This window comes from Barbus barbus, assembly GCF_936440315.1.
Source record: "Barbus barbus genome assembly, chromosome: 43".
Lineage (NCBI taxonomy): Eukaryota > Metazoa > Chordata > Actinopteri > Cypriniformes > Cyprinidae > Barbus > Barbus barbus.
The window spans coordinates 5,907,680-5,927,028 of record NC_136721.1 but is presented as its reverse complement, the minus strand read 5'-3'; the positions used below and the strand labels follow the sequence as shown (position 1 = coordinate 5,927,028).

General features: G+C 37.8%; 1 protein-coding gene across 1 annotated transcript in view; it reads left to right on the top strand.

The window, feature by feature from the left end:
- Nucleotides 1–4,214: 4,214 nt before the first annotated feature.
- Nucleotides 4,215–19,349, top strand: part of LOC306862846 (histone-lysine N-methyltransferase, H3 lysine-36 specific-like) — a 23,036-nt gene continuing 7,901 nt past the window's right edge. The window contains exons 1-18 of the mRNA XM_079405869.1: nt 4,215–4,361; nt 4,440–4,570; nt 6,165–6,856; nt 7,307–7,451; nt 7,611–7,783; nt 7,874–9,728; nt 9,825–9,937; nt 10,030–10,312; nt 10,557–10,657; nt 11,065–11,110; nt 13,104–13,285; nt 13,696–13,824; nt 15,364–15,487; nt 15,591–15,791; nt 16,771–16,950; nt 17,957–18,113; nt 18,211–18,416; nt 19,162–19,274. Of these exons, the coding sequence (XP_079261995.1) occupies nt 6,518–6,856; nt 7,307–7,451; nt 7,611–7,783; nt 7,874–9,728; nt 9,825–9,937; nt 10,030–10,312; nt 10,557–10,657; nt 11,065–11,110; nt 13,104–13,285; nt 13,696–13,824; nt 15,364–15,487; nt 15,591–15,791; nt 16,771–16,950; nt 17,957–18,113; nt 18,211–18,416; nt 19,162–19,274 (4,347 nt within the window). The 5' untranslated portion in view covers nt 4,215–4,361; nt 4,440–4,570; nt 6,165–6,517. The remainder of the gene's footprint in view (nt 4,362–4,439; nt 4,571–6,164; nt 6,857–7,306; nt 7,452–7,610; nt 7,784–7,873; nt 9,729–9,824; nt 9,938–10,029; nt 10,313–10,556; nt 10,658–11,064; nt 11,111–13,103; nt 13,286–13,695; nt 13,825–15,363; nt 15,488–15,590; nt 15,792–16,770; nt 16,951–17,956; nt 18,114–18,210; nt 18,417–19,161; nt 19,275–19,349) is intronic.

Below are 19,349 nucleotides of genomic sequence, written 5' to 3'. Positions count from 1 at the left end.
TTGTGCTGTAAACCGACAGTCTTTGTTTATACAGGATGTACAGTAAAACATTGAGTGGGACATTTATTTTCATTTCTCAACCACTCATGCCAATTCGTGCTATCGACACTGGTTTGTTTAAAAAGTTGAGTAAGAGAGGATGTGGAAAAGAAGGGAAGCAGTGAGACAGATAGAAAGCAGGACAGAGCTGTCACAAATGAAGACAGCTGTCAGCTGGGATGGCGAGGGTCAGAGGTTAAGGAGGAAAACAACGGGGGTGGAGAGTGGAATCTCAAACAACAGGAAAAGGCTTCTACACGCAGACTCAGACATGTGGGCCTCCGGAACTCTCTTTGAGAGATGGTGACAACCAGACACCTTCACCAGATCAGCTGCTCTATGCTAGCGTAACGTGTAGGATAGCCTCTACTCACCAACATGAGGAGATTCCATGGCCCTGTCCTAAATGCCTCTTAACCTTTTCGGTAACACTGTCACGTAGGAACTAATCCACTGCACTAAGGAAGCACTGATGTGGGAAATCATAAATCATAAAATGTAAAATATATCAATATGATGCTGTAGACCAGGGGTAGGCAACGTCGATCCTGGAGTGCCGCTGTCCTGTACACTCTAAATAGAAATCCGTTAAATTTACGGTAAAAAAACGGCAGCTGTGGTTGCCGGAATTCTACCGTAAAAAATACGGTAAAAACATTTTAGGTTTTACGGTTTTAACTTTTTACATTTAAATACCGTAATTTCATTAACTGATATAATGTTAATATACCAACCTATTGAAGTACTGAAATCTGTTTTGTACCTTTGAAATACACTGTTAACCACCAAGGTTTGCAGGTGGTGATGAGAAATGGCGCTTTTCCACTGCGTGGTACGACTCGGCTCGGCTTGGCTCAGAACGGCACGGCACGACACGACACAGCTCAGTTCGGCTCGGTTTGCGTTTCCACTGCAGTTTAGTACCGCTTTTAGAGTGGGCGGGATTATTCACGTGTCGTTATAGTTGGGCCGCCTCTACTGCCGTGACTCCTAAAAAACTTTTAATTCCACGTCGCTCCATCAAGCTCTCGCTGGAACCGCTCCTCGGCTATCAAAGAGAGGGACGTCTGTACTTCCTCAACAGTCAACGAAACAGCCATTTTTGGTTGATAAAAAAATGGTGCGCTTATTAAAATCTATTCTATTTTGATTTAAATCTAGCGGGTCTGTGGTGTCTCGTGCCGCAAGTTCAATGACGCAGGCAGAGATGATTCTCTCCGGCCAATCAGTGATCAGCAGAGTTTAAACGTCACATTTCGGTAATGGTACGGCTCGCTTGGAACCTCGGCCGAGGTGGTACTAAAAAAAGTACCAGGTACTGTACCCAGTGGAAAACCTCCCAAAAGTGTGCTGTACTGAACTGTACCGTGCCGTACTATGCAAAGGAAAAGCGCCAAAAGTTACATGATGAACCAAAGCCCATCACTTTTAAATAACAACATATATAGAAGGTGCACAGTGTCATTCACACAAGCACTAACCACCATCTTGGTGAGACTCATTAAACTGAAATATGCATAACTGATAAGAAAAAAACTAAGAAACATAGTTATTTCAAAGAAAAAACATAAAATTCGAACAAAATTTGAAATGCAACGCAGGGAATTCTGGGAACGTCAGTTTATGTTTGTCCCTGTAAATTGTACAGGAACTTACCGTTAATCATTTAACAGGTTCTTACTGTAGTATTTTCACAGTTTTTTACCGTTAAAATCATGGTGATTTTTTTACAGTGTAGAGTTTAGCTCCAACCCTAATCAAACACACCTGAACAAGCTAATCAAGGTCTTCAGAATTACTAGGGCTACAGGGTTGGAGCTAAACTCTGCAGGACATCGGCACTCCAGGACCGACGTTGCCTACTCCTGCTGTAGACCTAACTGACATGCACCAGCAAACGCAAATCCATGTCAAGTGCGCTATTTGGGACAGAGGACAGGGCAGTGGGCTTCTGAAATTCTTTTGCTGGATTGTGCTGCCCCCTGTCAGTAGCATTTGGTACTACATTGATAGTTTGTGGAGATTTTAAGTAGGCCATCAATTAAAGTATAATACTAACACATAACAAATTATGCCTTTGTCTAATAATTATATTTTCTTAATATTAACCTAACGATATACTGATTTCTTACTAATATCAGTTCTTGGATTAACGTTTTAGTGTATTTATCAGAGGAAAATTATTTAACTGCATTTTGTCAAAGTTAAATATCCAGGTTCTGTTTTATTTTGTTCATACACCAAATGAGTCTACAAAAACAATCAACAAAAGTCTTATCTAATCACCAAAGGACAAAAACTCTACTGAACGATTGTTGAAGGGTAATAGGTCAAGACAAAAATTACTCACCACTGGGGGGCGTAAGAAAGAGCAGTATGCGTTTTAGGCTTAAAAATACTAACGTGTGGTAGTTATTTTTCAGAAAAGAACAACATAAACAATAAGACAATTATAAATTATTATTAAGTTATTAATTACAAGTTAGCAAAATAATAAAATTACATTTGTTACCTATGAATAAATAAATAAATAAATTATAGGGTGCAATGGGTCTGTAGGCCCCAGCGTTAAAGGGCCCTCTTGATGTAATTTTTTTTTGCATGACAACATAAACCAATAGGCCTACTTAACTAAATATAAGGTGTAGTGCTGGTATAGAGGTGCATTGACTGTTCCAGTCACAACAGAGATTAATTTGTGAAATATATTTTATTTTTATAGCAGAATAATAGATTTTACAATACAGATATTCTGAAACCCCAAAAGTTACTTAAAATGAAAAAGGACAGCATATCTTTTACAGAAACTGTGTGCCAAATTTCTTCAACATTTATTTGCACACATATTGTCATCAATATTTAGCTAACTGATTAATTATTTTTGGACGAAATAACTAAGAATTCACACAATTTGAATGATTTTCAATACTGGTCAAATTTCAACACTATTAGAAAAAAAAAAGTCAGAAATTATTAATATCAGTTAGTAATCATTAATTTCAGACAGTGTGCAATATTTCAGATGCCAGTGTGTTGAATTAGGCTAAAGGTAGAGCCTGGCATATCTGACAGAGAAATATGTATTCACTCGCTTTAAAATTGACAGAGAAACAATATTAAGATATAGTTTATAAGCGAGGCTGGGAAACTTTACTGTATCTCGGGTGTGTTTTCTGTCAGGTGCAGCAGGCCCACAGACAGCGCTGAAACATGTTTAACGACGTCGTCAGTCGACATGATAACGGTTCTCTAACCTCAAACAAGCCCTCCCTTATAATAAACCTCACGGGACTATTAGGCAGTGGTTTTGAGTTATGCAGGATTTGTTGCTATGCACGAGATATGCGTTTCGCTGTTTATCTAAATCTGTTTGCTCGTCGCATTAAAGCCCTCACATTCACACGAGATTAAAATCGGCCACAAACGTAGAGATGGTGTCGGACTCCTCCATTTTCCCTCTCTTCAGAAAAAAAGGAAAGGAAAACAAATGCGCCGTACATGTTTGCACGTCCAAATAATATAAGAATCAACACAGGTTCGATGTAATTTTCATATGTTACAAATGTGATTGAATGAAACGGAGAAGTGCTTTTTGCTGCGTTGCCTGCTCGTATTTCTGTATGCCTTGTTTGTTACACAAAATCCTCTTATTATGGGCAATATTGAAATCCTGCCATTATTTATTGCGCAGCACTGCTGAACGCACGTGTGTATCTTAACGCGCACTGACATGTAATCAACTCTACTGAGAAAAACGAGTCACAACTTCTTGAATGTATAAAGCCCTACTTCAAATCGAAATTTAACACTTTGTGGCCTGTGCCAGCACACGGCAGACTCCATCTTGAATGATCAAGAGCGCTGAACTTGAATAAAATCGCGTATTTTCAAACGGTTCCGAGTTTGTGTCAAATGCATAGGTTTATTTCAGAATAGGATTATAAGGAAAATACCACTTGAGGGTAGAAATGTTTGCTCGGTACAAGAGCTCAGTTTCTGGCAAGGGAGTGGTAAAATATTATTAATAGGACACGAAATGTTAGATTAAACGTACATTTGAGTGTTTTATGAAATGTATAATTGTATTTTGGGATAAAGTGAAGCACAGGAGTTGAGGAGAGCTCCTCTCGCAGGGGGTTGGGTTGTCGTGCCGATTGGCTGCTGTTCATAGACACATACAGTCACGGGCTTGAAACAGAACCAGGGGCAGGTCGACAGCAAGGAAACCATAATCATTGAAAATGAAAAGTACAACGTCCGTGTCGTAACCCAAGAGGTACGTTGTGACTCAGACATCGCGCACTGGAAAGGTTCCTCTCTGTGTGAGTGTTATAATGCATGTGTTTGATCTGTTTTTATTTTGAAGGGGTAGAGTGATGATAGTATGAATGTGTTCTCAGGTTCTCCGGCCTACTACTGCAGCTGCGGCTGGGATTTTCTTGATCCACTTTCACAATTTGGGAAAAAAGGTCATTTGACGCGCACAAACGAAGAGTTTTCAATATCAGTGACATTGACCAACATGTAAATGGTAAGTTTCCTTAGGTTGTTTTAAAATAACGAAATATTAAGAGGAAGACCGTTGTAACTGTGAACTCGTGCTGATGTTTGTTCGGGAGATTTTATTCATATAATATCATATAAATATTAATGAGAAAGCACGCGTGACAATGAGCCCAGCGCTGCCAGTTTTACATGTATGTCATGACCGTATCTCATCATGTTGTACTTCTTCATGTGAAATGTATCAGTCAGAGTTCTATCTTCTCTCTGTCATATATGTGCTGCGTTCCTGTGTTATGGAGTGTGTTAGAAATGGTATCCTATATACTGCCCCTACTACGAATAGTAAGCAGTACGTAATTAATCCGCGTTTGAACGCTTAAGAAATGTCTTTATTTCAACATAAAATGTACAAATCTAACAAATCTCCATATAAGTATAATCCAATTAAACAAATGACAAACAAATATTTGTATTTGCTCATGTTGTATATTCCACTTATTTAACGATTGTGGTGGAAATACATTTTGGAGAAATATACGGGCATCTAGAAATATCAGATCATAATAATTCAGTAATTAAGGATTCAGTAAAAATGGAGGTAATTTGAGCAGGTGTTTTAAATAATGGGATCTCTATCTCTTAGTGTCTGGTCAAAAGAGATTTCTAAAGAGTTGCAAAAGAGTGGGGTTTCAAAAATCTACTCCAAATACAAAAAAAAAAAAGACACAGAATTGGTCAACAGCAAAAATCTCTCCAAATGCAGGACATAATTTTCAAGGAGGTCACAAAGAACCTCAAGGCAACATCTAAAGATCTTCAGGACATTGGCTAAGGTTTGTGAGTCCACCATCAGGTAGACATGAAGTATAGCAAGGAGGATGCTGTTGCTTCAATGCTACAGAGTCCAAAATAGAGTATTTTGGTTTTAATGATCACATTTGGAGAAAACTAAAGACTGATTCAATAATGGTAATGTCATCCCAACCGTATAGGACAGTGGTGGCAGTTTGGGCTGATTTGCCCATCTTGCCATCATTGTTGGAGCTATGAATTCTGCCTTATATCAGAAAAAAAATGATTCCCTTAAGATGAATAAGGAAGTGTTCCTGCGGCAAGACCACCACTCTAAACACTACTTTTGTTGCTTGTCTACCATTGAAAGATTCAAGCAGGAGAAATGTAATGTTTTGGAATAGTCAAGGCAAAGTCCTGATCTTAGCCCAACATTTCCAGCATAATAATTAATAAACACGTGAAAATATGTCATTATATAAGCATAAATGAACTATATATTTTATATGTAGTTAAAAGACATAAACGTAAACAACAATGCTGGTCACTTGTTGGTAGCTTTCATTTACTATTATACCTTACTATTTATAACATTTTATACAGTTTTTAATTACACAAAAGCACACAAATTTTTCTGCTGATCTAATTTCAAGCATTTAAGCTTAAGCTTTTAAATCTAAATGCCTTTTTTAGAAGTTTTTCAGTCAGTTGAGTGAAAACTTTGAGTAGTGTGTATTATTATCAGCATTTTAGAATTAAGCACTAATTGTTTTTTACACAGACAGATTAAGTGAATGTTTATATGCATATACAAATTTGTTTTTCAGATGTGCCATTATGCTTCACCCACATGTGCATACTCTCAGTAATGCAACACATTGCCGTACCTGTCCACAGGTGCCTGATCCGCTAGAAAGTACATGGAAAACATCACAAACCAGCAGACAGACACTTGGCTTTAACCCTCGACCTTCCTGTCTCATCTGTCTATGGGTTAAAGGCTAAGAGTCAAGTCTTACTCACTTATCATCCGAAAAAAAGCCTTAGAGATCTGACCTTTGGGAATCAGGACCTGCCTCTGCCTGACAGGGACCCACAAGGCTTATGGGACAGTGTGCACACAAGGAACTCAGATGGGGGCGTGGTAGCCAGACTGAGTTGTTGACACATCCGTCTCAAAATGGATTCAGCTTTGACTGACAGCTGCACATCTCCACCCAGCCCTGATTTTAGTCTGGACTCATCCAGTCCATTTGAAAACGGCCTGCACTTCGAGTCAATACTGTTTGAAGATGAGGACGAGGATGAAGTTATGGATTCTCAACTGGAAAGAGCGTCATGTGGCTCAACGAAACACCATACAACAAATACAAATTTGAAGACAAAATTGGATGTCAAGTCTAGAAACAAAATGTCAAATGCTCACTCATCTCTGGGGCAAGAAGCTGTATTTAAAGACAAGTCTACAAGTGATTGTGGGCTTTCTTCTCTTGTGAGCAGCTCTGCTGGGATTATAATGGCAAGTTCTGGTTCTGTTCCACCATCCCACTGTCCTACAATCAACTGTGGCACTAGCTCTTAAAATGATAACATGTAAAATCTTAGAAACTGATACAATTTTCATTATATTAGCTTAGAGAGCAGTACATTTGTACAATTTCGAAACTTTTCTTATGCTTTGGGAGAGTATATATTTTGCATCAAATGCCATTAAGCAATAATTGTGTGGTTTTATTTTTGTATTTTCAGGCTGACCATACATTTGTATTCTTGCATAGGCAGGTCTTTGACCAGAGAGAGAGAAAAAATTAAGTATTTACTAATACAATAACTAAGAGAAATATTCTCATAAAATGCATATGCTAAAATTCTAAATGAATCATATTAAATATAAAAAAATAATGATTTGTAGGTGATACTGCAAATATTCAGCAGTAAATTAAACTCATTTATATATGATGTCTACCAGCAGAGAAAAAAAACGAAAACAAAGGCTCTACCACCAGTGAAATATTTGGAGGGTGAAGTAATTTGGGCTAAATTCAACCGTAGACCATGGTGGCCATGTCAGGTGACTGTTCACCCAGTTGAGGGAGTTTACCATAGAATTAAAGGTAAGTACACAAAAACAGAAGACATAAAACCACAGAACACCCATTCCTAACATTATGAACCATATTCACAACATTTTCAATAGCTTTCCTTCCCCACATAATGCACCCAGAAAAATCTAATTGTCCTTTCTTACATTTCTTTGTGCTATTATGTTTCAGAGCCACCAGATAGGACCAATCGTCAGTATTTCCTCAAGACATTTGGGGAACCTGAAGAACAGGCATGGGTCCCTGAGCGATCTACTCATATATTTGTGGGTGGATATCAGTTTAACAATCTCCCTTTTGTAAGAGGAGGTGGACGCCAACAAAATGAAAACACCAGACACTCTGTAATTTCTGAAACATCCTTTCAGTTAAATGGATATTGTGACACCTTTTTAAAACCCTTGTGAAATTGTTATTCTTGGCTTACTTTGCAGATACCCAAGCGTTTTCTGAACTCTTGGAGAGCTAGTGTGGTTGAAGCAGAAGCACTTCTCCTGGAGAAACCAAGGGTCACCACTCCCTGCTCAGACTTCACCAAAACAATCTCTGAAGGAACTACAAATAACACAGAAAACAAATTGTCCGTGCCAGTGGAATTACCCAATTTTAGTCCTCTGACCAATGGAACCGTTACACAAAAAGACCATCTGAACACCTTACCACATCATCAGGGGTCTAAAAACAAAAAGAAACAGAGAAAGTCTTCAACACATTTAAAAAAATCTGAGAAATTTCTTTGTGAGAAGGATAAGGTTATGGAAGCTTTGGACAGTCCCTACTCTGACATTGACTCTGTACCACAGATCCGAAGATGTCCCAAAAGTACTGAGCAAATTTCAAAACACTGCGCTGTTAATAATCAGTCAAACTCAACCTCAAGTCAACTAACCATTACAAATGACAAAGAAGTAAAGAAGAACGTGGAGAACCAGGGTGGCCTTTGGTTTAGCAAAACAGGGAAAGGTCAGGTCAACGGGGGACTTAGCCGTGCTGGATTTAAATCTGTGAACTGTTCTTTTGGGAAGGTATCTTGTAAAATTAAGATGCCAGATTCCGCAAGCATGAAACCCAAAGACAATCACATCACCGGAATTGAACATCTATCTACAGAAGCCAGGAAAGCTCTCGATAGGAGAGTGAAGTGCCTTCCAGCAAGTAGTCGCCTGATGACAAGAGCACTGAAGGCAATGGAGGAGGCAGAGTGGATGAAGAAACAACTGGTAAACCAAGAGTCAGCATCAAATGTCGAAACAGAGAATTGTGTATATTTTTCTGATGTTACAATGCCTGAAACAACAGATGTAGACAACCATGTCCCTTCACAGCAGATGCCAACTACAACAAGATGTGATCTGAAAGAGGACTCAAACAGTAACATACGCATCCAGTTATCATCGGATCTTCTGAGTTGTAAAGATGATGCAAATTTAGTCAAATCTGAAGATGAAGCTTCTTTGATATTTCAAGCACCTGTTGCCTTTCATTCATCCAAATGCAAACAAGAGAGTCATGCTTCCAATTTATCTTCTAGTTCTACTCCTTTGCGCTTAAAGATGGAAGATGTGGAAAACATGAAAGAGATAACCTTCAAATCACTAACAAATGAACAGGGTGGCCAGCCTTTGTCATTTCATCCTGATGCAAACTATAAGTTTAGCACATTCCTAATGATGCTCAAGGATATGCACGATAGCCGGGAAAAAGATGGAACCACATTGGTAATAGAACCGTTACCCATAAATGAACTTATTAAAGAGGAGCCATCACTGATTCTGGACGTTAAGAATAAGATGAACACAGTAAACACAGTGGATTCACAAAAATGTCAACTGGGCAAAATTGCATCAAAACAGAAGATCAAACCGAAGTCTGGGACAAATATGATCCCAGAAATTCAGCTAACCTCTACTGTGTCAAGAAATGCTCAAAGACCTTGCAAAAAAAATTGTTCAAAAAAGAAAACCACTGAGATCACAGCAAATATCCACTCGAAAGATAGAGTTGACGTACTGGTATCTGAGCACCAACCACCCTCAGAAGAACCAAACACCAAGTTCTCAGCTAATGTGCCTAAAAAGCGTTGGCAAAAGTTTGACCAAGTCAGTGACAAAGCGTTACATGTAGTCGAAGGTACTTGTATTCAAGAAACAGAAAAATTACCCTCAGAAAATTGTGACGTTTTGATGGGTGATACAAATAAGTCTTGTCCTTTTGTACCTGGGAAGGAAACTACCATCAATGCATCTGAAAATACTCAAAGCAACTGTCAAAAAAATGACATCCCATCAGGTAAGGTTTCAATGTAATCCATGCAAACATCATCCAAGGATAATATGTAGTTGTGGAATTTTAAAGTGGGCTCAAAAATGTTTGTGCTTTTCACAGAATACAAACGTATTAGAAAACCTAGCAAAAGACTCATAGAATGGACAGAGGAATACGATCAATTGTTTTCCACTAAGAAGAAAGCAAAAAAGAAACCTGAGTCCTTTACTAAGGTAGCTCAGTTTATGCTAGAAAATCAAGTTGGATGTGGAAGTTTTCTTGTATTTTGTAATCTACTTAAAAATTTTGGCAACTTTTTGAATAGGTTGAAAACAATAACTGCAGTGGCCCAGTGGAGAAAACATCTGGCGAAAGTATACAGAAACCTCAGGTGACAGAACAAGGTGTGTCAAGACCCCTGCCAGAATTACAGACTCCTCCTCCAGAAGACCTGTCTCGGAGCACTCCTTCAATAAATCCCACGCCATGTCAAGAGAGACAGGTGTTGTCTGTAGACACTCTTACTCCACCTCCAGAAACAATCCCATCACCATGTGCTGAAATTTATCATAAGGAGGAGCTTCAAAAACAAAATGCTATAGCTATTGGTGAGTAGCTCTTTCTGAAAGTTTATATAATCATGAAGAAATTCACAAATGTTTGGAAAATAGTTTGATATTTGTCAAACATTTCTGCCATGTTGTTTTTGCATTAGCCATATGTAGACCTATTGCAAGCCAGAACCACTTTTTTATTGCTTTTTATATTGTTTTTAGGGCTAACCATATTCAGTACTTTTTATCAGAACACAAATAACAGTCAAAAAGAAATGATTTTTCCATCATTTAATAGGTGATGGTGTGTGTCTAAGCACAAAGAGACAACGGAAACCCACCAAAAAGATTCTAGAAAGCTCCATCGAAGCTGAACCAATTCTTGTGCCAAAAAGAAAGGTACTTGTTTTAACTACAACTGTTTTAGAAAGTTTACTTTGATAGATAACTACATAAAGAATATTTGTTCTAAAAAAAACATCTTGCAATTGTAGTCTATTTTTTTTTTATTTAATTTTAGGCAACTATTAACTACTACTTTTGCCTCAATAAACTCCTAACTGCTGCTTATTAATAGTTAGTAAGGTAGTTGTTAAGTTTAGGTATGGGGTAGGATTAAGGGATCTTAAATATGGTAATGCAGAAGGCATTATTATGTGATTTATAAGTATTAATGAACAGCCAATATGCTAGTAATATGCATGCTAGTAAGCAAGTAGTTAATAATGAGAATTGGTCCCTAAACTAAAGTGTTACAGCTTAGTCTAATGAATGGAAAATTGGACTAATAGCATTATCATTTACAGGTGAAGTCACAAAAAATTTGCTCATCTGGACAATCTGCAAATTCAGGTATGACTATTAAACGCTTTCAAAACAGTTTGTTATTTTATTAAAATCATAAAGTTAACAATATTATTTTGGGGCATGGCTAACAACCAGAGACAATTCCAGGACCCTGTTTCTTGAAAGTTGTTCATGGAGACCATTGCCACCAAATATGTGTTACATGATAAAATGATGACTATGATAAAATCGTTTTTAACTTTCAGTAGTACAACCTGAATTCCAGAAATGTTGGGACGTTTTTTTAAATTTGAATAAAATGAAAACTAAAAGAATTTCAAATCACATGAGCCAATATTTTATTCACAATAGAACATAGATAACATAAATGTTTAAACTGAGAAATTTTTCAATTGCACAAAAAGAGCTAATTTCAAATTTGATGCCTGCTACAGGTCTCAAAATAGTTGAGACGGGGGCATGTTTACCATGGTGTAGCATCTCCTCTTCTTTTCAAAACAGTTTGAAGAAGTCTGGGCATCGAGGTTATGAGTTTCTGAAGTTTTGGTGTTGGAATTTGGTCCCATTCTTGCCTGATATAGGTTTCGAGCTGCTGAAGAGTTCGTGGTCATCTTTGACGTATTTTTCATATAATCATGCGCCAAATGTTCTCTATAGGTGAAAGATCAGAGAATTCAGCACCCGGACTCTTCTACTATGAAGCCATGCTGTTGTAATAGCTGCAGTATGTGGTTTTGCATTGTCCTGCTGAAATACACAAGGCCTTCCCTGAAATAGATGTCGTCTGGAGGGGAGCATATGTTCCTCTAAAACCTTTATATACCTTTCAGCATTCATAGTGCCTTCCAAAACATGCAAGCTGCCCATACCGTATGCACTTATGCACCCCCATACCATCAGAGATGCTGGCTTTTGAACTGAACGCTGATAACACGCTGGAAGGTCTCCCTCCTCTTTAGCCCGGAGGACACAGCATCCGTGATTTCCAACAAGAATGTCAAATTTGGACTCGTCTGACCATAGAACACTTTTCCACTTTGAAACAGTCAATTTTAAATGAGCCTTGGCCCACAGGACACAATGGCGCTTCTGGACCATGTTCACATTTGGCTTCCTTTTTGCATGATAGAGCTTTAGTTGGCATCTGCAGATGGCACAGCGCATTGTGTTTACCGACAGTGGTTTCTGGAAGTATTCCTGGGCCCATTTAACAATGTCAATTACAGTGATACAGTGTCGTCTGAGGGCCTGAAGACCACGGGCATCCAAAAAAGGTATTCGGCCTTGTCCCTTACGCACAGAGATTTCTCCAGTTTCTCTGAATCTTTTGATGATGTTATGCACTGTAGATGATGAGATTTGCTAAGCCTTTGCAATTTGACATTGAGGAACGTTATTTTTTAAAGTATTCCACAATCTTTTTACGCACTCTTTCTCTGATTGGAGAACCTCAGCCCAACTTTTCTTCTGAGAGACTTTGCCTCTCTAACACATCCCTTTTATAGCTAATCATGTTACAGACCTGATGTCAATTAACTTAATTAGTTTGTAGATGTTCTCCCAGCTAAAATCGTTTCAAAAGTTCTTGCTTTTTCAGCCCTTTGTTGTCCCCGTGCAAACTTTTTTGAGACCTGTAGCAGGCATCAAATTTGAAATGAGCTCATTTAGTGCATAAAAGTGTAAAATTTCTCCATTTAAACATCTGTTATGTTATCTATGTTCTATTGTGAATAAAATATTGGCTCATGTGATTTGAAAGTCTTTTAGTTTTCATTTTATTCAAATTTAAATAACGTCCCAACATTTCTGGAATTCGGGTTGTATAAGTTATAGTAGAAGAGACTTTCATAATGCCTGTTTTCAGTGAATTATTCATTTACGTCAAATCATGAGTTTTTCATGTTGGAAATGTGAAGAAGCCTGAATCTCAAATAATCTTTTGGAAACAAGATGTCTCAAATCTAAAGCAGGGATTTTTTAGAGCAATTTTATTTGGTGCCTTGATTGTCTTTTGAATTAATGTGTGTTGTAAATGAAGGGATGGGACAACAATCATCAAAAAGTAAGAACAAGCTGTCTTTTGAGTCAGTCGAAACACCAACTGCCCCAATCCTAAAAAGCACAGAGGTGGAGACAGAAGTTGCCCTTGCAACACCTCATGCAGTTAACCCAGAATCAGCTAAGGATGGTTCAGACGTTCTCAAATGCCCAGGTCCAGAGGTCAGTAAAAGGAACTAGTCTTTTACTTCTGTTATTTCTCAGTGGCCACTTTATTAGGCATACATAAACAGCTACTGGATAACAGCAGCAAGAGCACAAAGGCATGGTCAACAGGTGGATGCCATAACAACATCATCTTTGGCCAGAAATATTAGAAGATTGTACATTAAATAACTGGCCACTGTAATTACTGTAGCTTCTCAAATAGTCTGTTTACATATCAGTCATGTGCAAAATTATGTGTTTGATTAAAAATGTGTTTTGTTTAAAAAAATAAATCTAATTTCTAAGAACATAGATTGAAATGAAGTATTCAGTGCCACAATACAAATAATAATACAAAAATATTAAATCAACCTTCCTAAATGCTCACTTATTTAACTAACCTGAATATGTGGCATTTCATTCAGATGGCTGAATCTAGTTATGGCTTGTGTTCTGAAAGAGAAGAAAATTCACAATCCGATGAAGGAGTCTCTGATAAAAGGCTCTCAGTGGAGAAAGGTGGCAGCACTTTACTCAAGGAGAATGTGTGTCAGGTAGGTGTGTTAAAACTCGTTCACACCAAGAAAGATAAAAGTAATGATAACTATATTAGTGTCCACACCAAGAGACAATAACAGTTATGTCATCTGCCACTTTAAATGCTTAAGCTTATTAAAATCTCATTAAAATATGGCTGCCAATGTTTGTTTTTTTCATCATCTTAAAAAAAGTCATTATTATTATGTGGACTTTGCAATTATTATTATTACTATTTATCATTTAACTTCTGTTGTCTACCTTTTATTTATTTAATTGACAGTGTCAACGTCCTACCTCCTGTAGTTTGTCTCCGTACCTCTAGAGGTCCCCTGTGTTCTCCTCTGCCTTAGTTCTTCTTTGTGTGGCCTTGTTAGTGTTATCCAGCTCACCTGTGCCTTGTTTCCCCCAGTTTATTTAAGTTGTGTATTTTCCCCTTGGTTTCTAACTCTGTTTTTGAGTCTTTGCCCTGTGTTTCCTGCCTGGTCTTGCTAAAGCATCTCTTGCTATCCCAAGTAAGGTATCCTGAGTTCCTTTCTTTGGTTGTAATTGTTTTCTGGCTTTGTTTTCTCCCCTCGTGGAATTTTTATTTTCTCTTTTGTTTTTTTGATGTTGTTAATACCTCGGGCCAAGAAGAACTTTTGTTGAATTATTCTTGCAAAGATTTTTTTTAAAATAAATCTTCATTTTCTGGAATGCTGCCTTAAGTGTTTAGTTTGGGTCCAACATTACCACTCCTGTGGCTCAGTGGTGTATCTCTCAACCACCACACTAGAGACCCAAATTCAAGCCCGGCTTGTGACGCATAGCAACACATACAGTCATACTACAGTTAGCATACTACCAGTAACCAGACTGGCACTTATTTTGGCTAACAATTATTGTTACTAGTAAAACAAAGGAAGATAAAAGAAAAATGACTGAATTATCATAATATTGACAGTAACCTGTATTTTTGTTCCATGTGGAGCAGTTTCCATAGGCTTAAAGCTACGATGAAACGAAAAGTAGCAAGAGATCTTTGTGTTATGATGTGCATTCATGTGAAATGGATAATCAGAGAAAGTAAAAAATGTAGGTTGGGGACTTAAATGGAGGCGGATCTGAATGCAAGTTTCTAGATGACTGTAAGAAACAGGATTTGGACTAAATGATTGGAGTCCAGCATCCATTAGCAGAGAGAGGTCTCTTGTTTTACCAGAAAATCAAGACATTTTCATTAAGAATTATTAGATTAAAATAAGAATAATAAAACAAATAATGTACATTAAACATAGATGGATGTATGCATGGATAGATTATTCACAGTACAATCTATAACATGCATTTAGAAAATAGAGTATATTTTAATTCCAAGCCAACTTTAACCATAGGAAACTGACAGTGTCAAATATTTTTCATTTGATAAAACAATATTTAAGACTAAAAGTGGGGTGAGTGATCTTAGGATGTTTTAGCAAACTGATTTATCTAATCATCTAAAATGTTACTTCACTAAATTCATCTGATAGCCACAGTATATTAGGACACACCGCAATGACTCTCTGTTTCTGAAGGCATGTGAGAAGCAGGGAGACCTCCTTCTCTGTGAAGGGCAATGCTGCGGGGCTTTCCATCTACAATGCACTGGCCTGAACGAGCCTCCTGCAGGGAAATATTTATGTCAGGAGTGCACCTCTGGTAAGAGCCGGCTTCATAATTCACACAACTATTTTAAAAAGTCTTGACACAATTGTACAGTTTTACCGCTCTTTGACAGCTGGTTTTGTGAATGTTTTACTAGGTATACATTCATGCTTTTCTTGTAAGAACCTGGGTGAGGACGTCAGGCGCTGTATGCTTCCAGGATGTGGAAAGTTCTACCATGGGGAGTGTGCTGCCAGCCATGGACCCACAGTACCTCTGAACCGGGCCTTTCGTTGCCCTCTCCATGCCTGCCTGTCGTGTTTCATCGCAAACCCTATCAATCCATCTGTATCTAAAGGTTTGTTTTGTTTAGAGTAGTTACATTCCACATCAGGTGATGCTACATATGAAGTCTGGTTCACACTGCCCCAACAAACACCAACAACTGCATCTGAGAACAGCTGGTTGGTGGCAAAAAAAAAAAATTTTGTGTGTAATATGAAGTCCATAAAATGTAGTCAAGTTGTTATTTTTTAATTATTATAGGTTTAAACATTTGGAAATACAAAATGTCAAAAGCAATGACCGTGTACACTTATTTTAGAGCTGACAGGGCCATTTTCCTCATAATCATGGCAGTAGTCTTTAGATGTTGCTTTTGTTGGGGCAGTGTTCATTAGCAATAATACACTACATGACACTACAATCTGAACAGACTTCAGAAAACCAGGCATCATACACATGCAGACTTTGTAAATGGTTACACAGAAAAACTGGGCATCGTGCTCTAAATGACTGAGGATCGCACATTACTGGACTTTCAAGTTATGCCAAACACAACATGTCAAACAACTAATGTAGAAATGTGCCTCATTGCTAGGAGATGCGTGACAAAAGAAAACAATGTGTTCTAAAATTGGCACGAAATAATCAAACTTCTGCAATTATAGTATGAAGATTAAAAATCAGAGTCTATGCAGAGTCTATCATACATTGCACAATCTTCAGTGAAATCGGCAGACTGACTATGATTTTGGTAACTAACTTTGACTAACTAACCTCCCCCAGACTGCAAAAAAGTCATTAAATGATGACTTTTTTATTTTAAATGATTGCATCACAAAATTATAATTTTACAGTATGAAAAATAATTATTCATTTTGAGATTCAATATATTTATACATTTAATATATTAATATCTAGAGAATATATTTTTAAAAAGCCGATAATCAATATAGTACCAATATATCATACTAAAAAACATGTTACAGCATGTAAATTGCACATTTTAAATTTGCATGCTTTTATTATGAAATTCACTGTATTTTGTGTCTCAGGCCAGCTAACCCGCTGTATCAGATGCCCTGTGGCATATCATGCCAATGATTACTGCATACCTGCTGGGAGTGTCACACTCACCGACAGCAACATAGTGTGTCCCAATCACTTCACACCAAGAAAAGGCTGCCGCAACCACGAGCATGTCAACGTCAGCTGGTGCTTCGTCTGCTCAGAAGGTTAATTCAGCTGCCTTGAACACCAATTTCAAATGCACCTCTGATTTTATGTACAATAAACCATTTCTTTCACATGGCTTTAGAAATCTTTTGGTGATTTTTTTAAATTCAGCTTAAAAGGGTCATCGGATGCAAAATTCACGTTATAAGTTGTTTGAACATAGATGTGTGTTGGAAGTGTGTGTACACATCCATCCTACAATGATAAAAAAATTTTTTTAAATCCCCATTAAAATCCCCTTTCTCAAATCAGGCTATTCTGAGATTCCTGTCAGAATGACGTAGTTCTGTACAGGCCGCTCCCACAATAGTTGATTGACAAGGCCATCTTACCTTAGACCCGCCTTGAGTGACCTGAGAGCTGTCCGCCATTGTGTCGACTCCGGTGCAGGGGAAGACAAGAATGTCTCCGATTAAGGGATTGAGGTGTTTTATTGTTGGATGTAGTAATGAATATAGCAGTCGTCATTTACTCCCTACATCTGAGCTGCTGAAGACACAGAGGATTAACGTTACTTTCGTTTTGAAGGGAATGCACCCAATCTGCCTAAATGCGTTTATGTTCACGTGAATCATTCATGATCCAGCTTTGTCTACAGAAGAAGTGAGTATAAGGGTTTTTTATGAATCTTTGTAAATCGTCTTTCCTAATAATGTGCTAGTTAGCCAGTTTCGCGGCTGAAGTTTACAGTCTGCTCGTCACTCCATGGAAGAGAGGGGCGGGGTCAGCAGAGCTCATTAGCATTTAAAGCAACATGGATTAGAATGGCTTGCTGAAAACAGAGCTGATTTTGACAGGGTAAAAAAGGTGTTTTTTACACTACCATTGAGAAATTTTAACCAAAGTATGTTATAGACTATTCACTAAGACCCTACAGAATCATATCAACAATGGGCATCCGATGACCCCTTTAAAGAGTGTCATGTTCACTTTATATTAATTTATTAAAAACATTTCCTCATCCAAAACACTTCCTCTCTGTATCTGGATCACTTCTCTATACAGGAGGTAGTCTGCTGTGTTGTGAGTCATGTCCTGCGGCATTTCACCGAGAGTGTCTGAACATCGACATGCCAGAAGGCAGCTGGTACTGCAACGACTGTCGTGCTGGAAAGAAACCGCACTACAAGGAGATAGTGTGGGTAAAAGTTGGTCGCTACAGGTCAGCAACCACAAAAACCACTCTTAGCATTTACTGTCATCAATTCCTGGCTATTGCAGTCATTTTACACAACAGTTTCTGCTCTACTGTTTGATAGATGGTGGCCGGCAGAGGTTAGCAATCCCAAAGACATTCCTGAGAATATCCTACGCATGAGACATGATGTTGGAGAGTTCGCGGTTCTTTTCTTTGGCTCTAATGACTACCTGTGGACTTACCAAGCGCGTGTTTTTCCTTACATGGAGGGCGATGCCAACAGTAAAGAGAAAATGGGAAAGGGAGTTGACTCTACTTATAAGAAAGGTATCTTTTGTAAATAATTTCATTTTGCTTTTGCTATCCGTATGTGATCAGATTAACATTTTTAGCTCAATGAATTTGATATATAAAATTACGACACTTCATGTTATTGCCCATATTCAGTGCTATTCTGTCTGAATAAATTTAAAGCAGAAAGTAAATAATTTATGCACCACAACATTATAATGTACAGCATAAAAGATGGATAGTCATTGTGAGATTTGCTAAAGTGATTTGCTAAAAATTTAAGTGTTATTAAATTTAGTCTTTCTAAAATGTAACTTTAAAAGAATATTAAATTGGGGTCGATGGGTTCCAAAACAATGTCTTTCATTTATAGATGTTATACAGTATGCAAATAAGTGTTGGATGCAGGCAAAGATATAACTATTACATATGCAATAGTGACCTATACCAATAAATTATAAAATTGTGGCTGATAACCATTATGATACAAATATATTGTGCATCCCTTAAAAAAAATCCTATGGACCTACATTGAAAAAGAGAATCGAGGGATTGGACTTGGGGCAACCACTTAGAAACTGCATATAAAACTCTTAATGCTAAAATTTGTGGAACTTCTTACCAACTGCATATAAATGTCTTGACAAGCATTCACAACAACCTAGCATCCCGAAGGCAACTTGTGTTAAAATTAAATTGTATTATGTGGTTCTTGGTGTTACTCAAATCAGTGCTCAAATGAAAAATGATTGCTGAAATACAAATATTCAATGTGGTTCAGCATTGGAAGAAGCTGCAGTAAGGTTCAAAGAACTGCAAGCCGAGAAAGAACTACGGCAGCTGCAGGAGGACCGACGAAATTACAAGAAACCTCCACCATACAAACATATTAAGGTACATGCTCCTACGAGATACACTATGACAGGGCTGTCCAAACTCGGTCCTGGAGGGCCGGTGTCCTGCAGAGTT